The sequence below is a fragment of the Zalophus californianus genome, chromosome 1 (genome assembly GCF_009762305.2).
Source record: "Zalophus californianus isolate mZalCal1 chromosome 1, mZalCal1.pri.v2, whole genome shotgun sequence".
Classification (NCBI taxonomy): domain Eukaryota; kingdom Metazoa; phylum Chordata; class Mammalia; order Carnivora; family Otariidae; genus Zalophus; species Zalophus californianus.
Genome location: NC_045595.1, coordinates 38,066,805 through 38,089,173, shown reverse-complemented (window position 1 = coordinate 38,089,173; position 22,369 = coordinate 38,066,805). Strand labels below are relative to the sequence as shown.

The 22,369-nt window shown below is 38.9% G+C and overlaps 1 protein-coding gene across 9 annotated transcripts in view; it reads left to right on the top strand.

Annotated features, from left to right (window-relative positions):
- Nucleotides 1–22,369, top strand: part of FOXP1 (forkhead box P1) — a 574,460-nt gene that overhangs the window by 502,592 nt on the left and 49,499 nt on the right. For 8 of the 9 annotated variants that reach the window (XM_027584342.2, XM_027584345.2, XM_035728162.1 and 5 more), the window contains one exon: nucleotides 14,166–14,270. The exons of the other annotated variant lie outside the window; for it this stretch is intronic. In XM_027584342.2, coding sequence (XP_027440143.1) covers nucleotides 14,166–14,270 — 105 coding nt within the window. The remainder of the gene's footprint in view (nucleotides 1–14,165; nucleotides 14,271–22,369) is intronic. 9 annotated transcript variants of the gene reach the window in all.

The window sequence follows — 22,369 nt, the reverse complement described above, 5'->3', positions numbered from 1 at the left end:
TTCATGGATTAACTCAACTTCAAGAATGCATGCCTGTACTAGAATGCTTCTATAAACTCTGGCTTTTGTTGTCTTTTTTTTTTTTTAATGCATTTTACGTTGTGAAGACGGTTTTCATTGTACAGTTTGGATGGTCGGGCTAGTGGTTTTGGTTTTTACGTCTTAAAATGAAAAAGGGGAAAAGGAAAAGAAAAATGATTATCAGACTCAGAAATCTGAGAGTAAAACATTCCCTGGAGGCGTTAGAACTGAAAAGGGAGAACCAAGGAAACAGAGATTTCCCAGCGAGTAAGGTGAAAATAGGAATGCTTTAAAAGGCACTTTGGGAAATTTACCAGAAGGCAAAGCATTCTCCATTTATATACCTAAATGTTGTTCCACTTTTGTATAACTATTTGTATTCTTGTTTGGTAAACAAACAGACCCCCATAGCAACTGTAGCTGTTGGTATTTATACTACCTGTAAGACTTCCCTAAACAGACAGACGTACTTTTATGACCTTCAAATTTCATTCCTTTTATAGTCTTCAAGGAAGTCAGACTAATGGCAGGTTGACTTCTTCTTTCCTTCCTTCCCTTCTTCCCTCCCTTTTTTTAATACTTTGAAATCTATCTTTGAAGGATCTCTTCTTTGTGTATATTTTACATCTTGGCTGTGAATGTTGAGTTTGAAGGTATATTATGACAGAAGGAAAGAAAAACCTAAAGTGTTTGTGTAAATGATGTGGTGTTTGCTTTCAAGAGCGGCCTTTGAGTCATCTAGTGGAATTTTAGGTTATACATCCGAAAGGCTAAAACTCCACTGAAAGTATTACTATGGACCTTAGAATTGGACAGACATCTGCAGCTATGTCTCTACTTCTTATACGTGAACTATTGATGGGAACATTCTTGTACATATGAGCCCCAGTATTCAACTTCCATTTTTCCGTATGAGTCATATTTACGACAAGAACAAGAAGTCTCGTTTTGTTAAAGATCAGTGTAAGCAATAAATGGCAGTTTACTTTAATTAGAAAAAAAATGACACCAAGAGCTGGGATAATCCAGTGGTGTTTGAATAAATTAGAAGATTGTACAGGCAAAAATAAAAAGAAACTTGACAAGGATAAATGGGAAGTTGTCCAGGATTCAACAAAAATGTGTTCATGAGCGGTGGATGGTACTAACGTGCATGCATTCGTTCAGCAGAACTTACCAAACCCCAAGCCTGGTGCCAAGTGTCCTAGGCTCCGGGGCATGCAGCTGTGAGCTTGACAAAGTCTGTCCTCATGGAGCTGACATTACAGTAGAAGTAGAACAAACAAATAATTACATAATAAAAAGAAAGAAGTTCTGAACAAAACAATAAAGCAGGGAAGGGAGAAGAGTGAGTCTGGCAAAGCCTCTGTGAGGAAGTGACCTTTGAACAGATGGAAAGAAGTGACAGAACAGCCCTCTAGGCTTAGGATACAGCAGAAGCAGAGGCCTTGAGTCAGGGGCAGAAAGAACATGTTTTGCTGGACCATGGCCTGTACCTCATTTAGTGTGGGGGCGGCTGTGTTTAGTGGTGATAGGTGTGGACTCTGAAGCCGGACTGCCTGCATTCCAATAACAGGCTGCCCACTGAAGTGACTTAATGTTGGTGTGGTGTGCTCACTTGTCCATCTGTGAAATGGGCATGACACCAGGCTCTGGCACATAGGTGCTCAGTAAATATTAACAAGCACAGTTAATTATTGTTAAAGTCATTTATTCATTCAAACAGCATTTGTCGGGTATTTATTATATACTAACTATATAGGTTCAGGGGCTTAATAGAGGACTACAACCTAGTTCTGCCCCTTAAGGAGCTCACAGTCTAATCAGAGAGACATACAGGGAAGGAGACGCTTGCAACACAGTGTAATAAATGCAGTGACATGAATATATACAAAATGTGACACAGTGTCTGATTTGTTTAAAATGAGCACTAGTGGAGTATTTCCACCCCCCAAAGTGCAGCAGGTGAAATTTTTGAATACAGTGAGCTCCATGAAGGAAGGGTCCCTGTCTCTTGTTGATTGCTCCCTGTGTCTTGTTGATTGCTGCCTCCCGATCAGCCAGCATAACCAGCCTGGTATGATAGGTGCAAAATTTCATTGCAGAGACTAGCTGACATGTGCAGAAGAAGGAGAACTAAGGGAATAGTAAAGATTAAGAACCCATTGCAGTAGTTCTAAATTTGCTACCCCTTGGCCACAGATGCTGTAGGAGCACCTGGTTAGTCTTGTTGATGCTTACAGATGCTCCAAACACGGGAGAAGAGCTGGGTTTCGCATAAGAGTACTCAACCGTGAGCTCGCATCAGAATCATTTGGAGGACTGGCTAACCTGCGAACTGCCAGACCCCAGTCCTAGTACTTCTGATTCAGTAACGTGGGGTAGGGCCGAAGCAATTGCATCTCCGCTAAGTTCCCAGGGGCCATGCTCTGAGAAGCACTGTTTCCCTACCATCCTTATGCTGTGGCCTTCTTCCCCTGCTACCACTCAAAGTGACAGAGAAGTGATGTGGAGAAAGAGAAAAATTCTTAAGACTATGACCCAGTATAAACTATGTTATGGAACAGAATTTTTTTTTTTAATTTCTTAATATCAGCCTTTAGATTATTTGTAAGCACTCTTGTTTGTTTTTCTAATTTATTTTATTTTATTTTATTTTATTTATGCCTGAAGATGCTTCAGCTGTCTGCTTGCTCTCATTCTCTTGTAGCCGTTGAGCTCCTACTGATACTGTAAGGCCCACATCAGATATTACAGCATTTTATGTCCCAGCCATCTGTTCAATTCTCTTTCTCTCCCAGTGGAGAATTGGGTACAACTCTTTAAGTGAGGAAGAGAACAGCCAACGACTTCTGATTGTATTTGGTTATTCACTCTATCATTATTATAGATTTTGAATATATATCCTTACTAAGTGTGATTTTAACCAAGTATATACGTGTCTAATATATTACCTATATTATAAAAATTAGAGGCTAAGGGTGAGAAAGATATATACATACACATGTGTATGTTCTTACAGAAGTCCTGTTATCTTAACACGTGCATACAGAGACTATAATATTATCTTACCACTCACCCATGGGTCTTCTTATGAATCCCAACTTAGAGACTCTGATCTAGGAACCTAGCACAATGCTTATCACAAGTTCAGTGTTTACTTAAAACCTGCACAACTGAAGGTAGAGGAAGAGTTTAATCCGGTGAACATTAATGAAGCATCTTGTCCTATAGAGAAGTAACAATAATTCCGTAACGTACGGGATCATTCCGAGGAAACATAAATGCAAGAGCCTGATGGGTTCTCAGCCGATTTGTATCCTTAGTCACTCGTCCCCCCATCTCCTGCTTGTGTGTCTGGGCCTCACACTTCACTTACGTGATTCTTCAGGTTCTGGAGTATAATTGTGCTGGCTTCCATAGAGTATTCTAGAGGAAGGACTAAGAAGAATTAGTATTGAACTTTTATGTTCTTTCGTTTTCTTGGGTACCGTTGGTGCCTCTAACATATGGACACATTCCACATAGACCTCGTGAGTCACCAGTGCAAACACGCTTGCATTGACATAATAAGAATGCCTGCCTAATGGTGTTAATAATTTTTGGATTAGTGGTCCCTATGTCTGTATTGACACAGTTGCTCACAGCCACTCTTTGGAAAGCATTCTGTTTTCTTAACGAGATCCCAGTGTTAATGCTGCCAGTGGTAGACTCTCGTAAACTCAGGATAGCCCTTAGTGGCATAAGAAACAAAAGCTGGACTTCTGCCTTTTCCTGGTTTTTTTTTTTTTCCTTTTATTTATTACTTCACTCATCACCATGCACACATAGGCATTTTGCTTTTGTCATCACCTGCTCGCTGTTTGTGATCAGTTGCTCTCAGATTCTCAAGCTCTCATTCTCTGCTCCGTTGTCCTGCTGGGGCACATACTCCTGGCGTCTGGGAACCAAGATGGCACGTTTTGCCCAGTAGAGCTGAAAAAGGAGATGGGGCAGATAGGTGATGTGGATGGTGAAGAAAGGAACTGCTGATCTCATGCCCCCCAACCCCAGGTTCTTACCATAGGTAAAGCAGCTTGCAGATGAGATGCTCCTAGATCCCATGTGATATATTTAAGTCCCAGAAGCATTGGATGTAATGCACTCTGTGGGTTTTGTCTCATAAGTCCAGGAAGACCCCGAGGCTCTTCCTTCCCCACTGGAAATTCAAATTAAAAGTGTGTCTTCAGTGACTTTCCGCTGGTTCATTGTTAACTCAGGAGGTTAATCCAGGTAGGGACTGAATCTCCTTGTAGAATACATCACGCACTTTTGGTTTCCCCAACCTCAGTCATCTGAGTTTGTGTCCCATGATTGTGAGCTTTGTCATATCTACTTATATTATGATTTATATTCTCTTTAAATCAAGTCATTTTTAAATAAAGTCAAATAGGCCTCATCCTAAGAAATGATACTACAGGTTGGAGATACTACATATATTTTTATCTAATAGAAATTAAAATAAATCTGCCAGTTTTATGCAGAGTACAGAAAAAAACTCTGCATTCTTGCTCAGACATTGTATGGGCCACCGTTAAGTGCATGCATGTCCTATATTGGGATATTTTGGTCAGATTCCCTCTTTTCGCCGAAGAGAGGGACCTTGACTGAATATGGTACTATGCCAAGTGGATTGAAACCCTGTTTCCATTGTTTGTTTACCCTAGTTTCCTGGAAAAGCCCAAAACTACCACTTACCTTCCTAAAAACTTAATTCAAGATCCTACTTAAACATACATCTTGTACTTCCAGGCTCATGGGGTACCAACCAGACTTAGAAGACGCCTAAGGCAGATGTTGAGTTTGGGCACAGTGAGGTTTTGAGTTGTCACATTTACCGATTCACCCATGTATGCCAGGGCATTCCTGATCGGTGTAATACCTGGCAAGCATCATTCTCTGGTGAAATCACTCCCCATGTTTGTGCTCACGTGAAATTGGTGTTCGTTCTGCAGTAGCAAGGAAATAGTCTTCCCCATGCTAACTTCCTTCAGTCGTACCTGTTCTGTTACATTAAATCTTAAAAAGCCTTGCATAGTCATTCTTATGTAACTTTTTTTTCCCCTTGCATTACAGAGTATCCTGTAAGAAATACAGGGTTCCCTCTCTGTAATGGCCCTCCAAAAAAAACCATCCAACAGCTTTTTTTTTTTTTCTTTTAAATGAGTTTACAACTATTGTTTGGTGAGGTTGCCCAGGGCCACCCCTTTCCATATTTATCCATCCCTACCTTGTTATTCAACCCACAGTGAGTAGGACACCCCATGAGCGTTCCTTTAATAAAGCACAGTCATTTTTAGGTCAGATGCAGAACAGGGAACTCTCGAGGCACTTAGTACTCAAGTTGTGGTCCTTGGACCACCACCATCGGCGTCACACATGAGCTTTGCAGATGCGCACAGTCTTGCGCCCTGACCCAGAGCTACTACTAAAGTAGAACCTGCATGTTAAAAAGATCTCCCAGTGATTTATATCCATAATAAAATTTGAGAAGCATTACTCTAAGAAGAGCAGTGGAAGAGGAAGGTTGTGTTTCCATACCCTTGCATACAAATACCATCTTTTAAGCCTGGTCAGCAATGACTTTGAATCAGTCTCCCACCACGTCCCATTTTTGCCACATCTGCATGTACCTGTTAACTACTTATTAATATTTTTCTTAAAATTGAGTGACTTAAATAGATTTCATGTAAAATGTAACACTGAGAAGTCATGAATCTGATGTCTTGGTCAAATTTTTTTTCTAGTACACGTGAACATGAATTCGTAACTACGAAAGTGAGGATATTTGTATATCACACTCACCCCACGCACTGCTTTACTGGGCCATGCCCTGAGGGCCATTACAGAGAGGGAACCTTGTATTTCTTACAGGATACTCTGTAATGCAAGGGAGAAAAAAAAAATCCCCTGGACCTAAGGAGTTAAAAGCTTTTACTTCAGATATAAAGTTAGTTAAGGTAGCCCTCACATCTCAAGCCACAATATTGAGAGCAGATAATAAATCTCTATCATTGTTTAAAAGCACAAATCTGGCTCTTAATAGACTAATTCACAGTCTCTCCAATTGCAAGTTTTACTCATGAATATCATATCACAAGGGAATGTGAAATCCTCTAATTAAACATGATTTGAAAAGCAGCAGAAAATTGAGATGATGAGCGTTCTGGGGAAGAGGAGAGTCAAGGATTCACCGCATGAGAGAGTGAAAGAGAGAAGTGTGTGTGTGTGTGTGTGTGTGTGTGTGTGTGTGTGTGTGTTTTCCAGTTGGTGGAGACTTCATCTTCACTCACTCTAGGCTGGACTCTGTCATAGGCTTTTTTGTCAGGTACCCTTGTCTTTGTGGTAAGATTGTAGAACTGATGACCAATGTACTTTCAGAAAACTGATGAATAAACACGTAGGATGGCGTATTTCTGTAATGAGTGAAAAGCAAAATGAAGGCAGTATGCTAGAAATGCAACATCTGAGCCGTCTCCCAGCTTTCAATGGGAAATGAGAAGCCCGCCTGCTTCTTGAAGTGTTTTCAGTGAAAGTTAAAGGAGAAAGGTCATTTTTACAAAGCTATCAGGAAAAAGGATGCCGTACTCACATCCTCATTGCCCCTGTTCCCACATATCATTTGTGCGTTTGTAGGCAGGTGTAAGACCTTTTCCTCCTGATACTGCAGTGTAACCCATGAAGAAACTTGACCTGTCATTTTATTTTCTGCAAGAGACTTTGACTTCCAGCTGGTTTGGAGGAGATATACAATGGTAGGAAAGACGTCAGAAGAATAAACTCTAAAATGGAAAATTGTGGTAGAGATTTAAGTCATCATCTCTTTTGCTATTGTTCATCTGCATTACTCTGTATTATAAGGGCCACTGTGACAGAATTCCAAAGCCAACTCACCTTGTTTGGTGTCCATGAAATTGACTTGTTGTATATATCATAAATAGATCCATTTGTTTGTGAACATTTAATATAAAACATCTGAAGTCACCATATCTTCTGTTATCACTTCATCACTAGAAATTGAATTCATACTCCTGTCTTCCAACCTGAGAAATCCCTGATCTGGTACTTAAAGTGTCACTGAAAGTAGGATGTGGTAGCAAAATAGAAGGCAGGGAAATAGGATAAGAACTAAAAAGTGATGTAGAAAAAGAGAGAAAGTGGGATCCTTTCTGTGTAAGTTGTCATTAAAGAATTAAAGAAAAGAAGAAGCTTTAAAATAGTGGCTTTCGTTGATAACTTATGTGATTATGATCAGTTTAGTGTAAGGTGCTTTCTATTAGGTAGTCATGAAACTGTGTCAAGAGGACACCTTTCTGGAAACCTGAGGTATCTGGGGTTGTTGGAGGCTTTGACAAGGGGTGAGCAGTCCCTTGCCACCCAGCCAGAATCATGGGCTGTTCCAGATCTGGGAGGGGAGATTCTGTGACTAACAGTGTTAATGGAGTGGACATAAGGAAGCACGTGCACATGGACATGAAACCAAAGAACTGGAAAAAAGACAGACAAGGAGAGACTTGAGCTGTAGGGAGGCACCGTGGCAGTTTGGTAGAGAACTGGTCTTTATCATTAGTATCCTGGGTGCCTGTCTTAGGGTTAGCTTTCCATTAATGCTCGCTGGTTGAATGAAAGGCCAAATGGTTGTGGGGGGGGGGGGGGAGAGAGTGACCAATGGGGAAGAGAGGGAGGCAGAACTGCTTCTAAGCAAAGGCGGCAGGAAGGGGATTAGTTGTGCTTTTTGGTATATTTGTAGGGGGGTGGGGAGTGGTTTAGAAGGGAAATGCTTCCTGCTTCACAGCAGCAGTAATGATGCCGTTAGTCCTTATTGGAAGGGATAGACCTCCTTCATTCCTTTAACCAGTAATCACTGAACACCTCCTCCTTATTCATCTTGTCAGTAACAAGATGTATCATTTTTGCCTACTCCCTATCCATGTGCAGAATCCATGTGCAAAATGTAGCAAAAGCGAATTTAATGTTCCGTTGGGTTTTTTTTTTTGGTTTTTGTTGTTGTTGTTGTTGTTCAGTTGGTTTTTGACAAAGGTGCCAAGACAATTCATTTAGGATAGAACAGAATAATCTTTTCATCAAATGGTGCTGTGACAACATGCAAAATAATGAGGTTCAATGTCTTCCTCACACCATATACAAAAATCAACTCAAAATGAATGTGAGAGCTAGCGCTCTCAGAAGAAAACATGGGAATAAATCTTCATTACGTTCGATTTGTCAGTGGGTTATTAGATGTGACATCAGAATCATATAGAACCACAAGAAAAATAGGTACGTTGGACTTTGTCAAAATTAGAGACGTGTGCTTCAGAACACACCATCAAACTGAAAAGACAATCCACAAGATGGGAATAAATATTTGTAAATCATATGTCTGATAAGAAACTAACATGCAGAAAATATTTTTAAAAAATTCTTGCTGTGCAACAATAAAATGATAACCCAGTTTTTTAAAAAGTGGATGAAGAATTTGAACAGTCATTTCTCTTAAGATATATAAATGGGTAAGCGCATGAAAAGATGCACAACATCATTAAACATTAAATAAATACAAATCAGAAACACAAAAAGGTACCACCTTATATCTACCAAGATGGCCAAAATAAACACGTATAGCAGGTGTTGGCAAGTATGTGGAGAAATTGTAACCCTCAAACAATCCTGGTCAGAATATAAGGTAGTGTAGCTGCTTTCAAAATTGGTCTGGCATTTCCTCAAAATGTTAACCATAGATTTTCCACATGACCTGCCAATTCTCCCCTTAGACATAGACCCCAAAGAATTGAGAACATAAATTCAATCATGTACATGGACATGCATTCTCATATCACCACTCTTCACAATAGCTAGAATGTGGAAACAGCCCAAATGTCCATCAGTGGATGAATGGATTTTTTTTTTAAAGTGTGTTTCTGTATATCCAGTGGAATACTATTCAGCTGTAAAAAAAAAAAAAAAAAGAAAAAGAAAAAAGAAAAGACGTACTAACACATGCTACAGTGAGGATGAACCTCCGAAACATTATGCTAAGTGGAAGAAGGCAGACACAAAAAAAGCACATCTTGTATGATACTATTTATTTTTTTTAATTTTTTTTTAAATTTTTTGTATGATACTATTTATATGAAATATCCAGAATAAGTATATGTCTAGAAACAGAAGACTAGTGGTTAGAAGAAGCTGAAGGTTGGGAAGAGATGAGGAGTGGTTGTTAATGGGTAGATGATTCCTTTATGGTGTGACAGAAATGTTCTAAAATTATATGTGATGTGGTTATACAGCTCTGAACATATTCAAAACCATTGGCTTATACATGTGAAAAGAGTGAATCGTATGGTGCATGAATCGCTCAATAACATTTAAAAAGAAAAACCTATTCCACCTTTTTGAGTGATTGGAGAATGACCAACGGTCTTTCATAACTCAGTTTATGAAATAACATGCCGGTGAAATAATACACAATTTATAATTTGGGGTTAATTCGGGGGAAGCATGGGGGAGAGAAGCTATAAACCTGATGCACACAGATGTAGACTTTTGTTACAGACGAATCAGAAATTTTGAGAGGAAGAAAACAGAGCACTCTTGGAAAAGGGAAAACACACAAGTTGGGGGATACCCCAAAGACGACCGTGAGAACTTGGGTCAGGGCACCAGAAAAGCTGAGAATGCACCTTGAAGAGAAAGGAAAACTGCCCTTAACTTGGCAGGAAATGTCTTGGGGTCCAGCGTCATGTCTGTTGACTTCGTCTCCTTCAAAGATTATTCTCCTCTTGGTTACACCAGAGAAAATTAACTTTATAGGACTAGTAGGGACACTAAAGAGTAGGGGCTGAAATGAGAAATTGTTCTTAGCTGTGCAGCAGGTGAGTTGAATGATCCAGTTTCAAGTTGTCATTAAGAAGTGAACTTGGAAGGAAATTGTGAAGAGTCACCACTGAGGAACCATCGCCATCATATAAAATCTTCTCAGAGGCTGAAGTCTGTATCAAAGTTATGGCTCCGGCTGATATACTCTGACATAAGAAGAGTAAATTTCCCTTCTTTTACCTTTTGGCACATCCCGAAAGGGAGTCAGAATATAAATGTCTGTTCTGCTGTTCTGATGACACAGAAATGCTCCCATTCAGAAGTATAACTGGTATACCATACAGCGCGACTGAAAGGCCAGAAGCAGGACTCAGCCACACGCACCATGGGCTCTGCTCTGCCCCTCTCAGGGCAAATGGCAGTCTCAATATTGGGTCCTGAGTAGCACTTGATTCTTTCATGTGTGCCTATATATGTGCATGTTCATACATATATATGAAAAAAATAATTGCACAGCAAAACACTTCTGCAGTGTACAACATAAAAACTTCAAAAGTGATATGGTGAAAATTTTGTTTCTTCATCACCCCTGACAATTAACTATGATTCTTTATGTGTTTGTCCAGAGATACTCTATCAAGGCACCACCGCCAGCCTATTCCTTTTCCTGCCATAACCAAGCACTTTATTTCAGACCACTGTGTATTTAAAAGTATCCAATTATAGTTACTGGCCATGCGGGTCAGGGAGGCTGGAACCAGTGGTCCTGCATGCTGAGATGCATCAAAGCCTTATTAAAAATGTTTGGATCCCCATGAAGCCCTGCTTATATCTAAGTTTACCAGGAGATTTAGGTAGGAATGGGGTTGAATGGGCTTCATCTTTTAGGAAATCTGGAGTGCGGATAAAAGAAATAAAGATTTCAGAGCTTCAGGTTCTGCACCTGCTCGTGGTCATCATTAACCATCTTTACTTGGAATGCACATCAGGTGGAACGCCAGTCTGGCTGTAAATTGCAGCAAGCTCTCTTAGATGGGAATGTGGAATGTCCCTCGCTGTACGCTTGCAGGGCCGTTTCCTGCGGGGCCTGAAGAAATGTACCTGTGAGATGCAAAAAATAAATGAAATCAAACTGTTCGATTATATATTAAACAGGAAAAACAACAATGGCATTTATAGTTTCCATTTTTGTAAACTAGCAAGACATTAGAAGAAAAATGTAGCACAATAACGTACTAGACGTTAACAGTGTTATCTAGGGCGGGGTTATTAGGTGTGGGATGAGGGCAGGATGGCATGAGGAATGGACTTTCTTCAGTAGCCAACTCAGTGTTATGTGAACTTTTTTTTTTTAAGATTTTATTATTTATTTGACACAGAGAGACAATGAGAGAGAACACAAGCAGGGGGAGTGGGAGAGGGAGAAGCAGGCTTCCCGCGGAGCAGGGAGCCTGATGCGGGGCTCGATCCCAGGACCCTGGGATCATGACCTCAGCCACCGAGGCGCGCCCCGTATTATGTGAACTTACTAAAATAAGAGCATATCTTAATTTCATAATAAATTTGGTTTTAATGTACAGTTAAGTTTTCAAGAGGTCTTCTGAGTATGTAACTATGTATATGTGTATGAGGACTTTGTTTCTTTAGACTTCGGTGCCCCATGGTTGTCTTTCTAAGGCCTTAGTGAACTGTCCTCTGTCCTTACTTTGAAATAAGGATACCAAGTTGATCAAAAAATAAATTCTTAGAGCAGAGTAGTTTTTATTCAAGCCACAGGGCCTTCACAGACAAGTTAACCAAAAAGCAGAGGGATTGGGTGGGGGAGACGGATGGCAGAGTCCATGTTAAATCATGTATATTTTATTTCTAGTCATAAATCCCTCTAGTGAAGACATACCATTTTCTTTCATACTTTTCAGAACACTCTGCAGTTAACAACAACAAAAAAGCACGATAGAACAACGCTTTGCTGTTTTTAACTAAGGGTATTAATTTTATATCTTAACTAGTTGAGGCATTTGGTTTCCAACTTAAAGGATCACACAAAGTATGTATAATGGCTAAGAATGCACTCGGCACGTAGCATCTCTCGAGAGCAACTTGATAGAATATTCATAGTGAATTTTAAAACTTAGTACTCATTAACTGACTATCCCATTTCTCTGAATGTGTCTTGTAAAAATCAGTTATATACTGGAATGTTTAACCTGGTAAATTTTATTTTTAACATTATTCATAAACGTCTGAAACATAAAGGGAATCTCAGTGTCCAAAATGGATGGTTAGACAAATTTCGGTATGTAACTAGGGCCAAGATGGTTTATGATGAGCTGTTAGCTTCAGTAAATAAAGTTTTGAAGACAGTTGATAGCATGAGAAATTATTTAATAACAAAATTATGTTAAATATAAAAGGATGATATAAATCTTCATACCTTAATTTGTCAAAATGTGTATTATATGTTTTTTATATAGACTAAAGTTGGTAAAGAAAATAGGGTTTTTTTTTTTCTTTCTAAGCAATTGGTAGGAATAGCTTTCTTTTTAAATGATTTCCTTCCCTCAGAATAACTAAAAATTCTAGTCCTTAGGAGGATTACTTTAATTTCAAATATTGTCAGTAATCATTTGAAATTCTGTTTTGGTACCATATCTCTTTTTTCTGTATTGAGATGTAATTGACATATAGTGTGTGTTAAGTCGTACAGCATAATGACTTGATTTACTGGTGTCATGACCGTGAACCAAAATAGTTTCACTAGCATCCATCATCTTATGTAATTGATTTTAGTCTTTAAAAAACCCAAAAATGAACTTGGATTGGCAGTAATTCTTTCCTTTGGTCCAATGGACTTTTCCTTCTTCACTGCTTAGAGAATATCCTTTTGTCATTGGGCTTTATAGTTCTCACTACAGAGCTACCTTCGTTCACTCGTGTTAGTCTTTTCTCTCATGGGGACACCTTTTTGAGTTAGACTTCTGTAATTTTTTTCTGGTTCCCAGATGTATTTTCTGTTTTAAGGCAGAGAAGCTTGTCATTATTTTCAAGTTATGTTAGATTTCCAGCGTAATTATTTAAAAGCTATAGAGAGACCTATTGATCCTTGATAAGGTGTAGTTCTGCACACGTGTGTGTTTACTCCTACTGCTCCTTAGTTTAACTGTTCATAACATGCCCTCTGTGGATTCATTATGTTATAAGTCAGGGACAAGTGGCGTTTGTGTATGTCTGCTCTGTGAACGTGAATCGGTAGATGATATATGAATACACATCCTGGTGGTAATATAAAATAGAAGTCACGCGTGCATGCATGCATGTGTGTAGTCATGATTGAGGTTCAAAGTCACAGAGAAGCAGTGGAGTAAGTTGCAAAATAGCCCTTTCCTTGAAGGGAATGCGCTTGAGTACGAAACAGAACTCTGTGTTAGTTTTACATTTCTATTTGATGCAATATAAGGTTATGGAAACGACTGGAAAAATAGCTTCTCTGAAAGAAGTCCGGATGCAGAAATCTAATAGAGAAAATATTTGAGAATATGGTTCATCAGCGAGTGCAACAGATATACTTCCCCAAGCACCACATGGCGTGGATCAAAGCATCCCATGACTTGGATCCTTGTGGTCAAATCATTATGTATTGATTGGAACCCCACTGGAGGATTAACCCCTTTTGTTCATGCCAAGTTTTTTCTCACTCTTGGTGTCTATAATTTTAGGGATATAATCTTCCTGCAGTTATTAGTGTCTTTTAAAGCTAATCATCTACTTGGATATATTTGTCTTTCTAAATTATTTCATTGCTCTATTCTTTGCTTGATAAAATTAATTTATGAAACGATCATACAATTATGTGAAAGCAGTTTTTTGGTGGAAGAGAGGAGGAAAATGTATAATATTCTGGGTAGAGAACAGCAAGAGAATCTCAAAATCAAGTACAGATTTTATCATTTTCATTATGTAGATTAAATGATAAATTCTAGCTTTTTAAAGAATCCTTCACAGCCTGAGTGTGGAGAGCTTTGCCTCTAACAAAAGCCTGTCAAACACTTTTCATACATGGTGGTCACATTGCTAACATTGGACTATTCACATTTTGGAATTTAACTCTTGCTTTTAAATAACAATTTGGAAATAGTAAATTCATGGGGAAAAAGACCCTTGGTTCCTCCATGTCCACTTTCAGCCATGTGGGTTCCTCTTGCCTTTTAAGTCTGGGGGGATGGATCTTGGCAACATATTCATTCTCTTGTCCTTTTGTGTGTGTGTGTGTGTGTTTTTTTTTTCAGTTTGTCCCATGAGGAGCATCCCCATAGTCATCCTCTCTATGGACATGGTGTATGCAAGTGGCCAGGCTGTGAAGCAGTTTGTGAAGATTTCCAATCATTCCTAAAGTAAGAATGATTTTATATTGCCTTTTTCTTTTACATAGCCATCACCTCCCGCTGCTCATGCTTTTCCTCATAAAATGCCTTTTTGATGGAGGGTTTCATACCACCATTTTGAGGATGGACTCTAAATCATGAGGTCTAGTGTATTGTCATAGGAATAGTTACAGAATCTGCCGAGGATTGAGTGTAAAGGGCAAACGAGGTATAACCAAGGACAGTTTTGATGCTGTTCGTAAGGGTCTGTGTTTAACCATTTTCTCAGAATGACAGTGATTAAATGAAAATTCTCCCAGTATTAAATTTGCAGTAATTTAGTTTTCACTTTTATTCATGTGTCTGCATACTGAATCACTGACCTACTAACTCTGATTTTTTAAAACTGCTGTCAGTTACTGGCCAGTGGTAGCTTGGTGATTGGGCCTCTTTGTTTTTTCTGCAAATGACCTTATAAACTCAAGAAATGGGTGCCAAGGAAATGCTACCACCTTGCTTCTTACCTTTCCATATTGGCGCTGGCTTTAGCTCGGATTCTTGTCCTTTTGGAGAGAATGGAGTAACTTTAGTTTCTACAATTAAAGTATGACTGAAACTTGGGTTGCTCCATTTGAATCTGTAATGCTGTTAAAGTATCTCTGTAAATAAACGATACATGAATCCTCTCCTAGTTGAAGTGAAAGGTTTCTGCACTACATCTTATGATTTCCCATTCCCTACAGTTATTACCTTGTCTTTTAATAAAATTTAGACTAAACCACCCTGTGTTATGGACACCCCCATAAATTTATTGTGATAGTATCATTGAATCATTGACAGACGGACCGAATATAATAATACATTATACTTAGTATGTTTACATATCATGCAGTAATCCATTGTATGCGCACATATCACTCCTTTAAATCTGGCTTCATGATGGCTTACAAATTGGGTTTTTGGGGGTCTTTCCTTCTGTCTTTTCTCTCTCATTCAAGCCTCTAGAACTAGAAGCAGGCTGATTTATGTGCAGTTTTCTGGCTTAGTGTGGTCTTTATATTGTTAAAGCAATCTCTCTATTTAGCTTTATGGACCTGGATACAAATATTATAAGAACCTACCGTTAAAGGTACATCCAGTGTTACCTGAAAGGAGCTTTGGTGAATATCGTTTTTTAATTAATGAAGCCTATGAATCTATTTCAGAGCTTCCCAGCTTTATTAAGTTTACTTGAAAAGCATGAGGTGGTCATTAGAAACTTAAGTACTAAATTTTTTTAAAAAGAGATGCCTGAAATTTGTTTTAAGTATCAACATTCAAGAACAGTGATACTTCGGAGTAAGCAAAAGCCCTTTACAATTTTTATGATTCAAGTTAGTGTTATTGGGCTTTGTTCTCTTATAAATCACTCATTATAAATCATTGTTTTGTTGTTGCCTAGTTGTATTTAGATAATGAGAGAAAAAGACCTTGGCAGAAGCCACTTTCAAATTCTGATTTCACCTTCTGCACCAGTGCTAGCTTTGATGAAAGTATGGGTGCTAATTTCGCTCATCTGTAGAATGGCTGATAACCATCGGTAAATAAGATTTATTTTCATAAAGTCTCTAGAAATATACAATTGCTATGAACATTCTCAGTGTATCAGTTTTAGAGTCACAAGGGAAAAGAGCAGTTTTCCAATATGATCCATTTTAAAAATGTTAATTACCAAAGTATTTCCACCCTCATCCTCAAATCAGAAGTCCATTTATTATATAAACTGACAGTTATGTGATATGTATAGAGATAGAGGTATATAAAATGTATATATTATATATAATTTTTATTATATAATACATATTATATATATTACATATATAAAATCTTTTTTTTTTCTTCTGTGCCTCCACCATTTGATAGCACAATTTCAAACCACACCTTATACTAAAGAAAAGAATCTAAAGATCATCAGAATTGGGGCCTAGACCAAAACCTTTAAAAAAAAAAAAAACCCTTTTAAGGATATTAGGAAGCTGGCTGTTTATAGGAAACGACCTCTCAATTATTTATTGTGGTTTTGCACATGAAATGACGTGTTCTCAGTTCATATTTGCTCAGTGGAATTGGAATGCCCACTATGAACCTGCAACTGTTGGTTGTTTATTTCCTCGGACTTATTTGTCGACTTGTGTTTGTTAGAAGACTTTTGTTTGCAAGCTACAGAAACCTGACTTAAACTGGTTTAACCCCTCATCCTTTCCCTCAACTAAAAAAGCCAGGGGGTAAGGAATGATAATTGACTCTTGTAACTGGGAAGTCCATGGCTGGATTCAGATGCTTAAACAGTGTTGTGGGAGTTTTGGTTCTGTCTCTTAGCTCAGTTTTCTTCTGTGTTGCCTTCGTTCTTAGGCTCTTTCCAAGTAGAGCTAAGGAAGACAATGCCATGCCGTAAGTTTATTCATCTCAGAGTGCATCTCTTTTCCCGTAGTGCCAGCAGTAGTCCTGGGCAGACTGTCATTGACCCAGATTGAGTCATGTGTTCCAGCTTTGAGCCAGTCACAGTGATGTAGCCAGGCTCCCATCAGATGCCCACCTCCAGAGCAGATAGAGATGTGTTCACTGCACATGAACCACATGAGGGCTAGGGAGGAGAGACTTGGTTCCTGAGTGTGAAAAATGAGTATGTAAATCAGCAAAGGGAGAGTAAATGCTGAAGAAAAAAAAAAAGTAACCTAGAACTCACTGTTCTCTAACTGCTTTCCTCAGTTACACATTGATTGGCCATATATGACGAATTCAGGATTCTGAGTTTCCTCTCGAGCGTGATTTTAGCTCTTGGAAATTCAGAGCTGTCTTCAGGTTTCAGTGTCTTGCTTAATGTAGTGGAAAATAAGTTACTCTTCTTGCAGATTCACTTCTCCCACATCTCTGTGCATCTAAAGAGTAATCAGTGGCTTTAATGAAACCAACTTTGCTTTCCATTGAACTGGACTGGAAGAGCTACCGTATTTCGTGGGGGGGTCAAACAGAAACCACGTGGCCTCTTTGACTCATGTCACCATGGAGTCATTGTTATTGGGAAGTGATGTTTTAAGCATTTCTTCTCTAACTGTGCCAGATTGTAGCTTCTGGAAGCACCTCTTTCTTGGGTTCACTCTTCTTTTCCATTATCCCTCTCTAGAGGTGTTTTCTTATGGTTTAATAAGCAGATTGATAATCAGCAGTGCTTGGATTCTCCAAGGCACTCCTACTCAGCATAATGTAGTATTTCTCTGACCTTGACTTAGTTGTTGCTTTCTAGTTTTTTTTCCCACCTACCTTCTGATCCCCTGATTTTACCCTCTGCTAGTAAGGGTTTATAATTAAACATCTGTGCAACAGGGACAGTTCCAAGTACTTCACATATGCAGTTGACCCTTGAACAATATAGATTTGTTGCAGAGATCCACTAACATGCACATTTTTGTTTTCCAATACAGTAGTTTTATAAATATATTTTCTTTTCTCATGATTTTCTTAATATTTTCTTTTCTCCTATAGCTTACTTTATTGGAATCTACTATATAATACATACAATGTATAAATCTGTGTTAATCAACTTTTTATGTTGTTGGCAAGTCTTCCTGTGAACAGTAGGCTATTAGTAGTTAAGTTTTTGGGGAGTCAAAATTACAGATTTTTGCTGTGTGAGGGGGTCAGTGTTCCTAACTCCCACATTTTTCAAGGGTCAACTGTCTAACTCATTTAATCCTCAAGCCACCTTGATAATATTAAGGTATTACTCTCAGATAAGGATAAGGAAAGGGACAGATAAGGAAACTGACACAGAGGGGTTAAGTGATTTTCCCCAGCGTCACACAGCTAGTAAGAGGTGGAGTCAAGATCCAAACCCAAGCTGTCTGCCTTTGTAGTTCAGTGTCTGCTCTTAACTGCCATACAGTACCACCTGGTTAGAAGCAGTGCAGCTTATTAACTATATGCTTTCAACTTAAGGCAGTAGGTGTAGAAAAAGCTTTGAAGCAAAGGCAGTTTGGGTGGTGAAGCCACTTTGTATGAGTGTGTTCTTTGAGGTAGTTACATAGTATTTCTGAGCATCAGTACCCGCACATGCAATTTGGGATGATAATATTAGTACCCCACCTCTCAGGGTTGTTGGAATTAAGAGGTATATCATGTAAAGTGCCCAACCCATACCATTCTTTTCTTATCTATCCACTTACATATATTTTTAGAGGAGGGATTTTAAAAATCCCAACATTTCTGACATTCCTAGGAAAGGTATCATGACGCTGCAGAGCATTAATCTGTCAGAAGAGACTAATCTTTAATATAATTTTTTAACCATAAAGTTCTTGTCAAAAGTCCCACATAGTCAAATGTGACAGGGGTCGGGGGTGGGGGCCAAGGAATGGGAAGCTTTTTCTGTAAAGGATCAGACAATAAATAGGCTGGGTTTCACAACTCCTCGCCTCTGCCATCGTGGCATAAAAGCAGCTGTAGGACTGACCGTATGTAAGGAATGGGCATTCGGATTGCCGACCTCTGACCTAGGGTAAACTTGTTTGGCGGTAGCTGAGAAATCTTTTTGTACGTCCTTGGCCAGTTGCTATGCTGGGTTATTTTAGTCTAGATTCACAGAGCCCTTAGGTTTATTCATATTTTGAGGAAACATCCATGCTTGCCTTGTCCTGTTACTTCATTCACCAGCCCCAGTTTTTATACTTAGGTGGGCTTGGGTTTTTCCACCTGGTTTTTAGGGCTCAGTGTGAAAGGGGAAAGTGACTTTGCTCGGTAACTGTTCCCTGACCCTCTTTTGCTCAGGCTCATGAGATGTAACTTTTTAGAGAGGCCAAGATCAGTTATTCAGGATAAAAATCCCATCTGACAATAAAATGCCACTGTTCACAGAAAGAGAGGTTAAGGGAAGGGAGGGGAGACTCATGGGTCTAAAAATGAGGCATAATCTTTTTTTCCTCCTGAGAGCAAAATATCATAACTGTTGGTAAATCAAAACCAGAGATTTGACACTTTTCTGTGATCATTCTGCAGTGTGTGTTCCCAAGGTGAGGTATACCACAGGGCCCTTGATTTCAAAGATAAATACTGTACAAATAACCATCCTGTTGTCTTTCCCCCACAGCCAACAGAGGGAAGCTTTATCAGAATCAGCAGATAGCCAGTCTATTGTACGCATTTATTTCCCTGTTTCTTCTCAAAACAAGTTGCAGTTTTCGTGTTGTTTTTTTTTTTTAACCCATCACCCATGAGTTACCATGTGACTGTTGTATTTGTTAGCCCTAACAGATACCAGCAGGTGCCCGTGCTAACTCGAATGAAATCCTCCAGCCCTGCCTTGCTTGGAGTCCTCCGATAACAGCAAAACAAAAACAAGCCCAATCCGATGCAGATAGGTGAAGCTCCCTGTGTTCTTCCATTCTCTCCCCACTTGGATCGGTTGTTTCTTTTCAAACCTGGTTGAAGACCCGACCTTTACCAGGGAAAACACGGATTTATAATTCTTCCCTTTTTCTTTTTCAAAAAGAGCTCATATAATTCTCTGACAAGGTGGAGAGCAGATTTGAAGGAAATCATGACCACATTTCCCTGTCTCTAACGTAGAATGTAAAATCAGACACAGACCCATAGTTTCACGAATACCAGGTAGTCTTATGTGCTTGGGAAGAATATTTCACCTAGTTTTTCTTCTAGAGGGTTATTTGTGTCACATCTCAGAAGAGTGTAATGTGCGTCCTTGCTTGGTATCCATTTGAAAGGAATTCTTGTTTTTGTTTTTATTTTTTGGCTATTTCTCTCGGAGAAGAGCACCATGCACAACAATCAAAACAATTCCTTTGCATGTTGGACGGATGTATATTATTTATTAAAACAAAATAAGTGTTCTACATGCTCTAATAGGCTAGGAGAAAAAAAGGTGTAGGAAAATGCCCAAGGGTGGAACTTTGACCCTTTCAAAAAGGTCGACGACTACAGACAGTGGAGGACATTTCATCCGTCATTTGCTTTAAAAAAAATTTTTTTTTCTGTGAATTTTACTTCTCAAAACTGTGAAGAGTTTTATGTGAAAGAAACTACTAAGTGCGCTCTATAATGTTTTCACAAGTGTTTTTATCATGGTAACATCTTGTTTACTTTAGTTCCCTGCCTAAAACTACTTGGAACATGTTAAGAAAACATCTCGAGAAAGCCTCCACAAAGAGGCTTTTGTTTAACAGCCACCGTGAGGCTGCAAGGATCACAAAGGTGTTAACTTTCCGCCCCTTAAGCACTTCCACATGAAGTTCCAGCAACACTGTTTGTGGTTTTGGAAAAACAAAGTGTATGCTAAAGAAACCAGGTATATGCTAATACATGTCGAAGGAGGCCGGATATCATAAATTGTTCCAAACCATTTGTGGCTCTCAGTTTGCACGCCTGAATGTTCTGCACTGAAATTGCCCCCAGTTCATGCAGGAGGTTTGAGCACATGTGGAGGGAGTGGCCGTCTAGAATGTGGGTGTATGCAAATCAAAGTCCAGCCTCACCATTTAAATCTCAAGGATATGGGGATGACACTGGGCCCCCTTCAGACCCCCCAGGTGACAAGTCTTTGAGTATCACAGGGTGAGCTCAGGGCTTTGGATGAATATGACTTTTGCCCTGAATTTGCATTTTTTACTTTAGAAAAATCAAAAAGTGGGTGCTACCAGAACACATTCTAACCCCCCCACCCCCCCCCCACCCCCGTTAAAAAGTCTGCCCTTTCACCTTTCTGACATTGTTCGGGAGTTCAAGACCTTTCCAAGTACTCAGAGAGGTCAGAGTGGCCTAAATACCACAGTGCCCTCTAGTGATATATAGAATATTAGATAGAAAAGTTTAGACAAATTTGCCAAAGATAACAGGTCCATTGCCACCACTTTGCTCAAAAAAAAGAAGCAAATAACCTTTGAACCCATTTTTTTTTCAGCAAACAGACTTTAGTCAGAAATGCAAATGAAATTTAATTTTTCCTTGTAGACCTTGAAAGCAGTAGACAGATTTTTAAATGTCTGCTCCTGCAATTCTGCATATAACTGAGTATGGGTATATAGTACCTTGTATCACTATAGATACATTGTTGTGCGTTCTTCTCTTTTAAGAGCCATTAGTTACATACTTCACGTGATCATTTCCGGCATGTAATTAGAAGGCATTACTTAAAAGACAGGGATCATCTTTGCTCCATACTTTTATTGACACTGTCTACCATATTATGGCCATGTCTAAATGGTAAAATTTATTATTAGCAGCAGTGTCACAAAAGTCTGAGACAGCGATTTTCCTTTCAATAAAAGTAGTTAAAAACCTTTTAGAAAATCCATAATTTTGATTGCTGGTACTTCATAAATGTATAACTGGTACTTTTTAGCTGTCTCTTTAGGGAAAAATGAGTTTTATCACCTGCAGTACCTGGGTTAATGAAATTGTGTGTTGGAATTTCGCCAGGATGAAAGATGAGATCATTCTTAGACACTAATATTGGCAACAGGTCTCATAAAAAGCTCTGACTCTTGAGTGAAGTATCATTAGATTTTTTTTTATTATTATTATTTTATTTAAATTGAGGGATTAAGTTAGTTGTCCTTTTCAAAGTTTCCTTGCTAGTGAGATTCTCACTTGGCATCACATTCAAAACCCAGTGACCTAAAAACCTGCACAGAGCCAAGAGAAACAGAGAAATGTCAATCAGTGCCTAGTAGAAGAATTTCCTTGCTTCAGATTTCAACTCCAGTTCCTGTTCAGCCCTTTACAAATCACGACTCCCAGCTCAAATTTGAAATAATGCTGCCTTTTTCCCCGTGTTCCTCCTGTGTTTGATTGTTTGTGGATATTAGCTGTCCAGGAAATCCCATACTTACAGATATAAATCCAGAATGATCTTGTTTTTCCGCAGCCAGCCCAGGATGTATTAGGCAGTTATGATGATTTGTTAATTTTTGTGACCTGTATTTATTTTATGTGTGCTGTATACTTTGAGGGTGGAATCAGCTGTTGAAATAGTCTCGTCTCTCACACACAGAAAGGAAGCACTCTACTTTTTCTTTTCTGCTTTGGGTTTTCTTGCTTTATTTTTGGAAGGTTTTTTTAATCTCTTAAGTGTCTGTTCC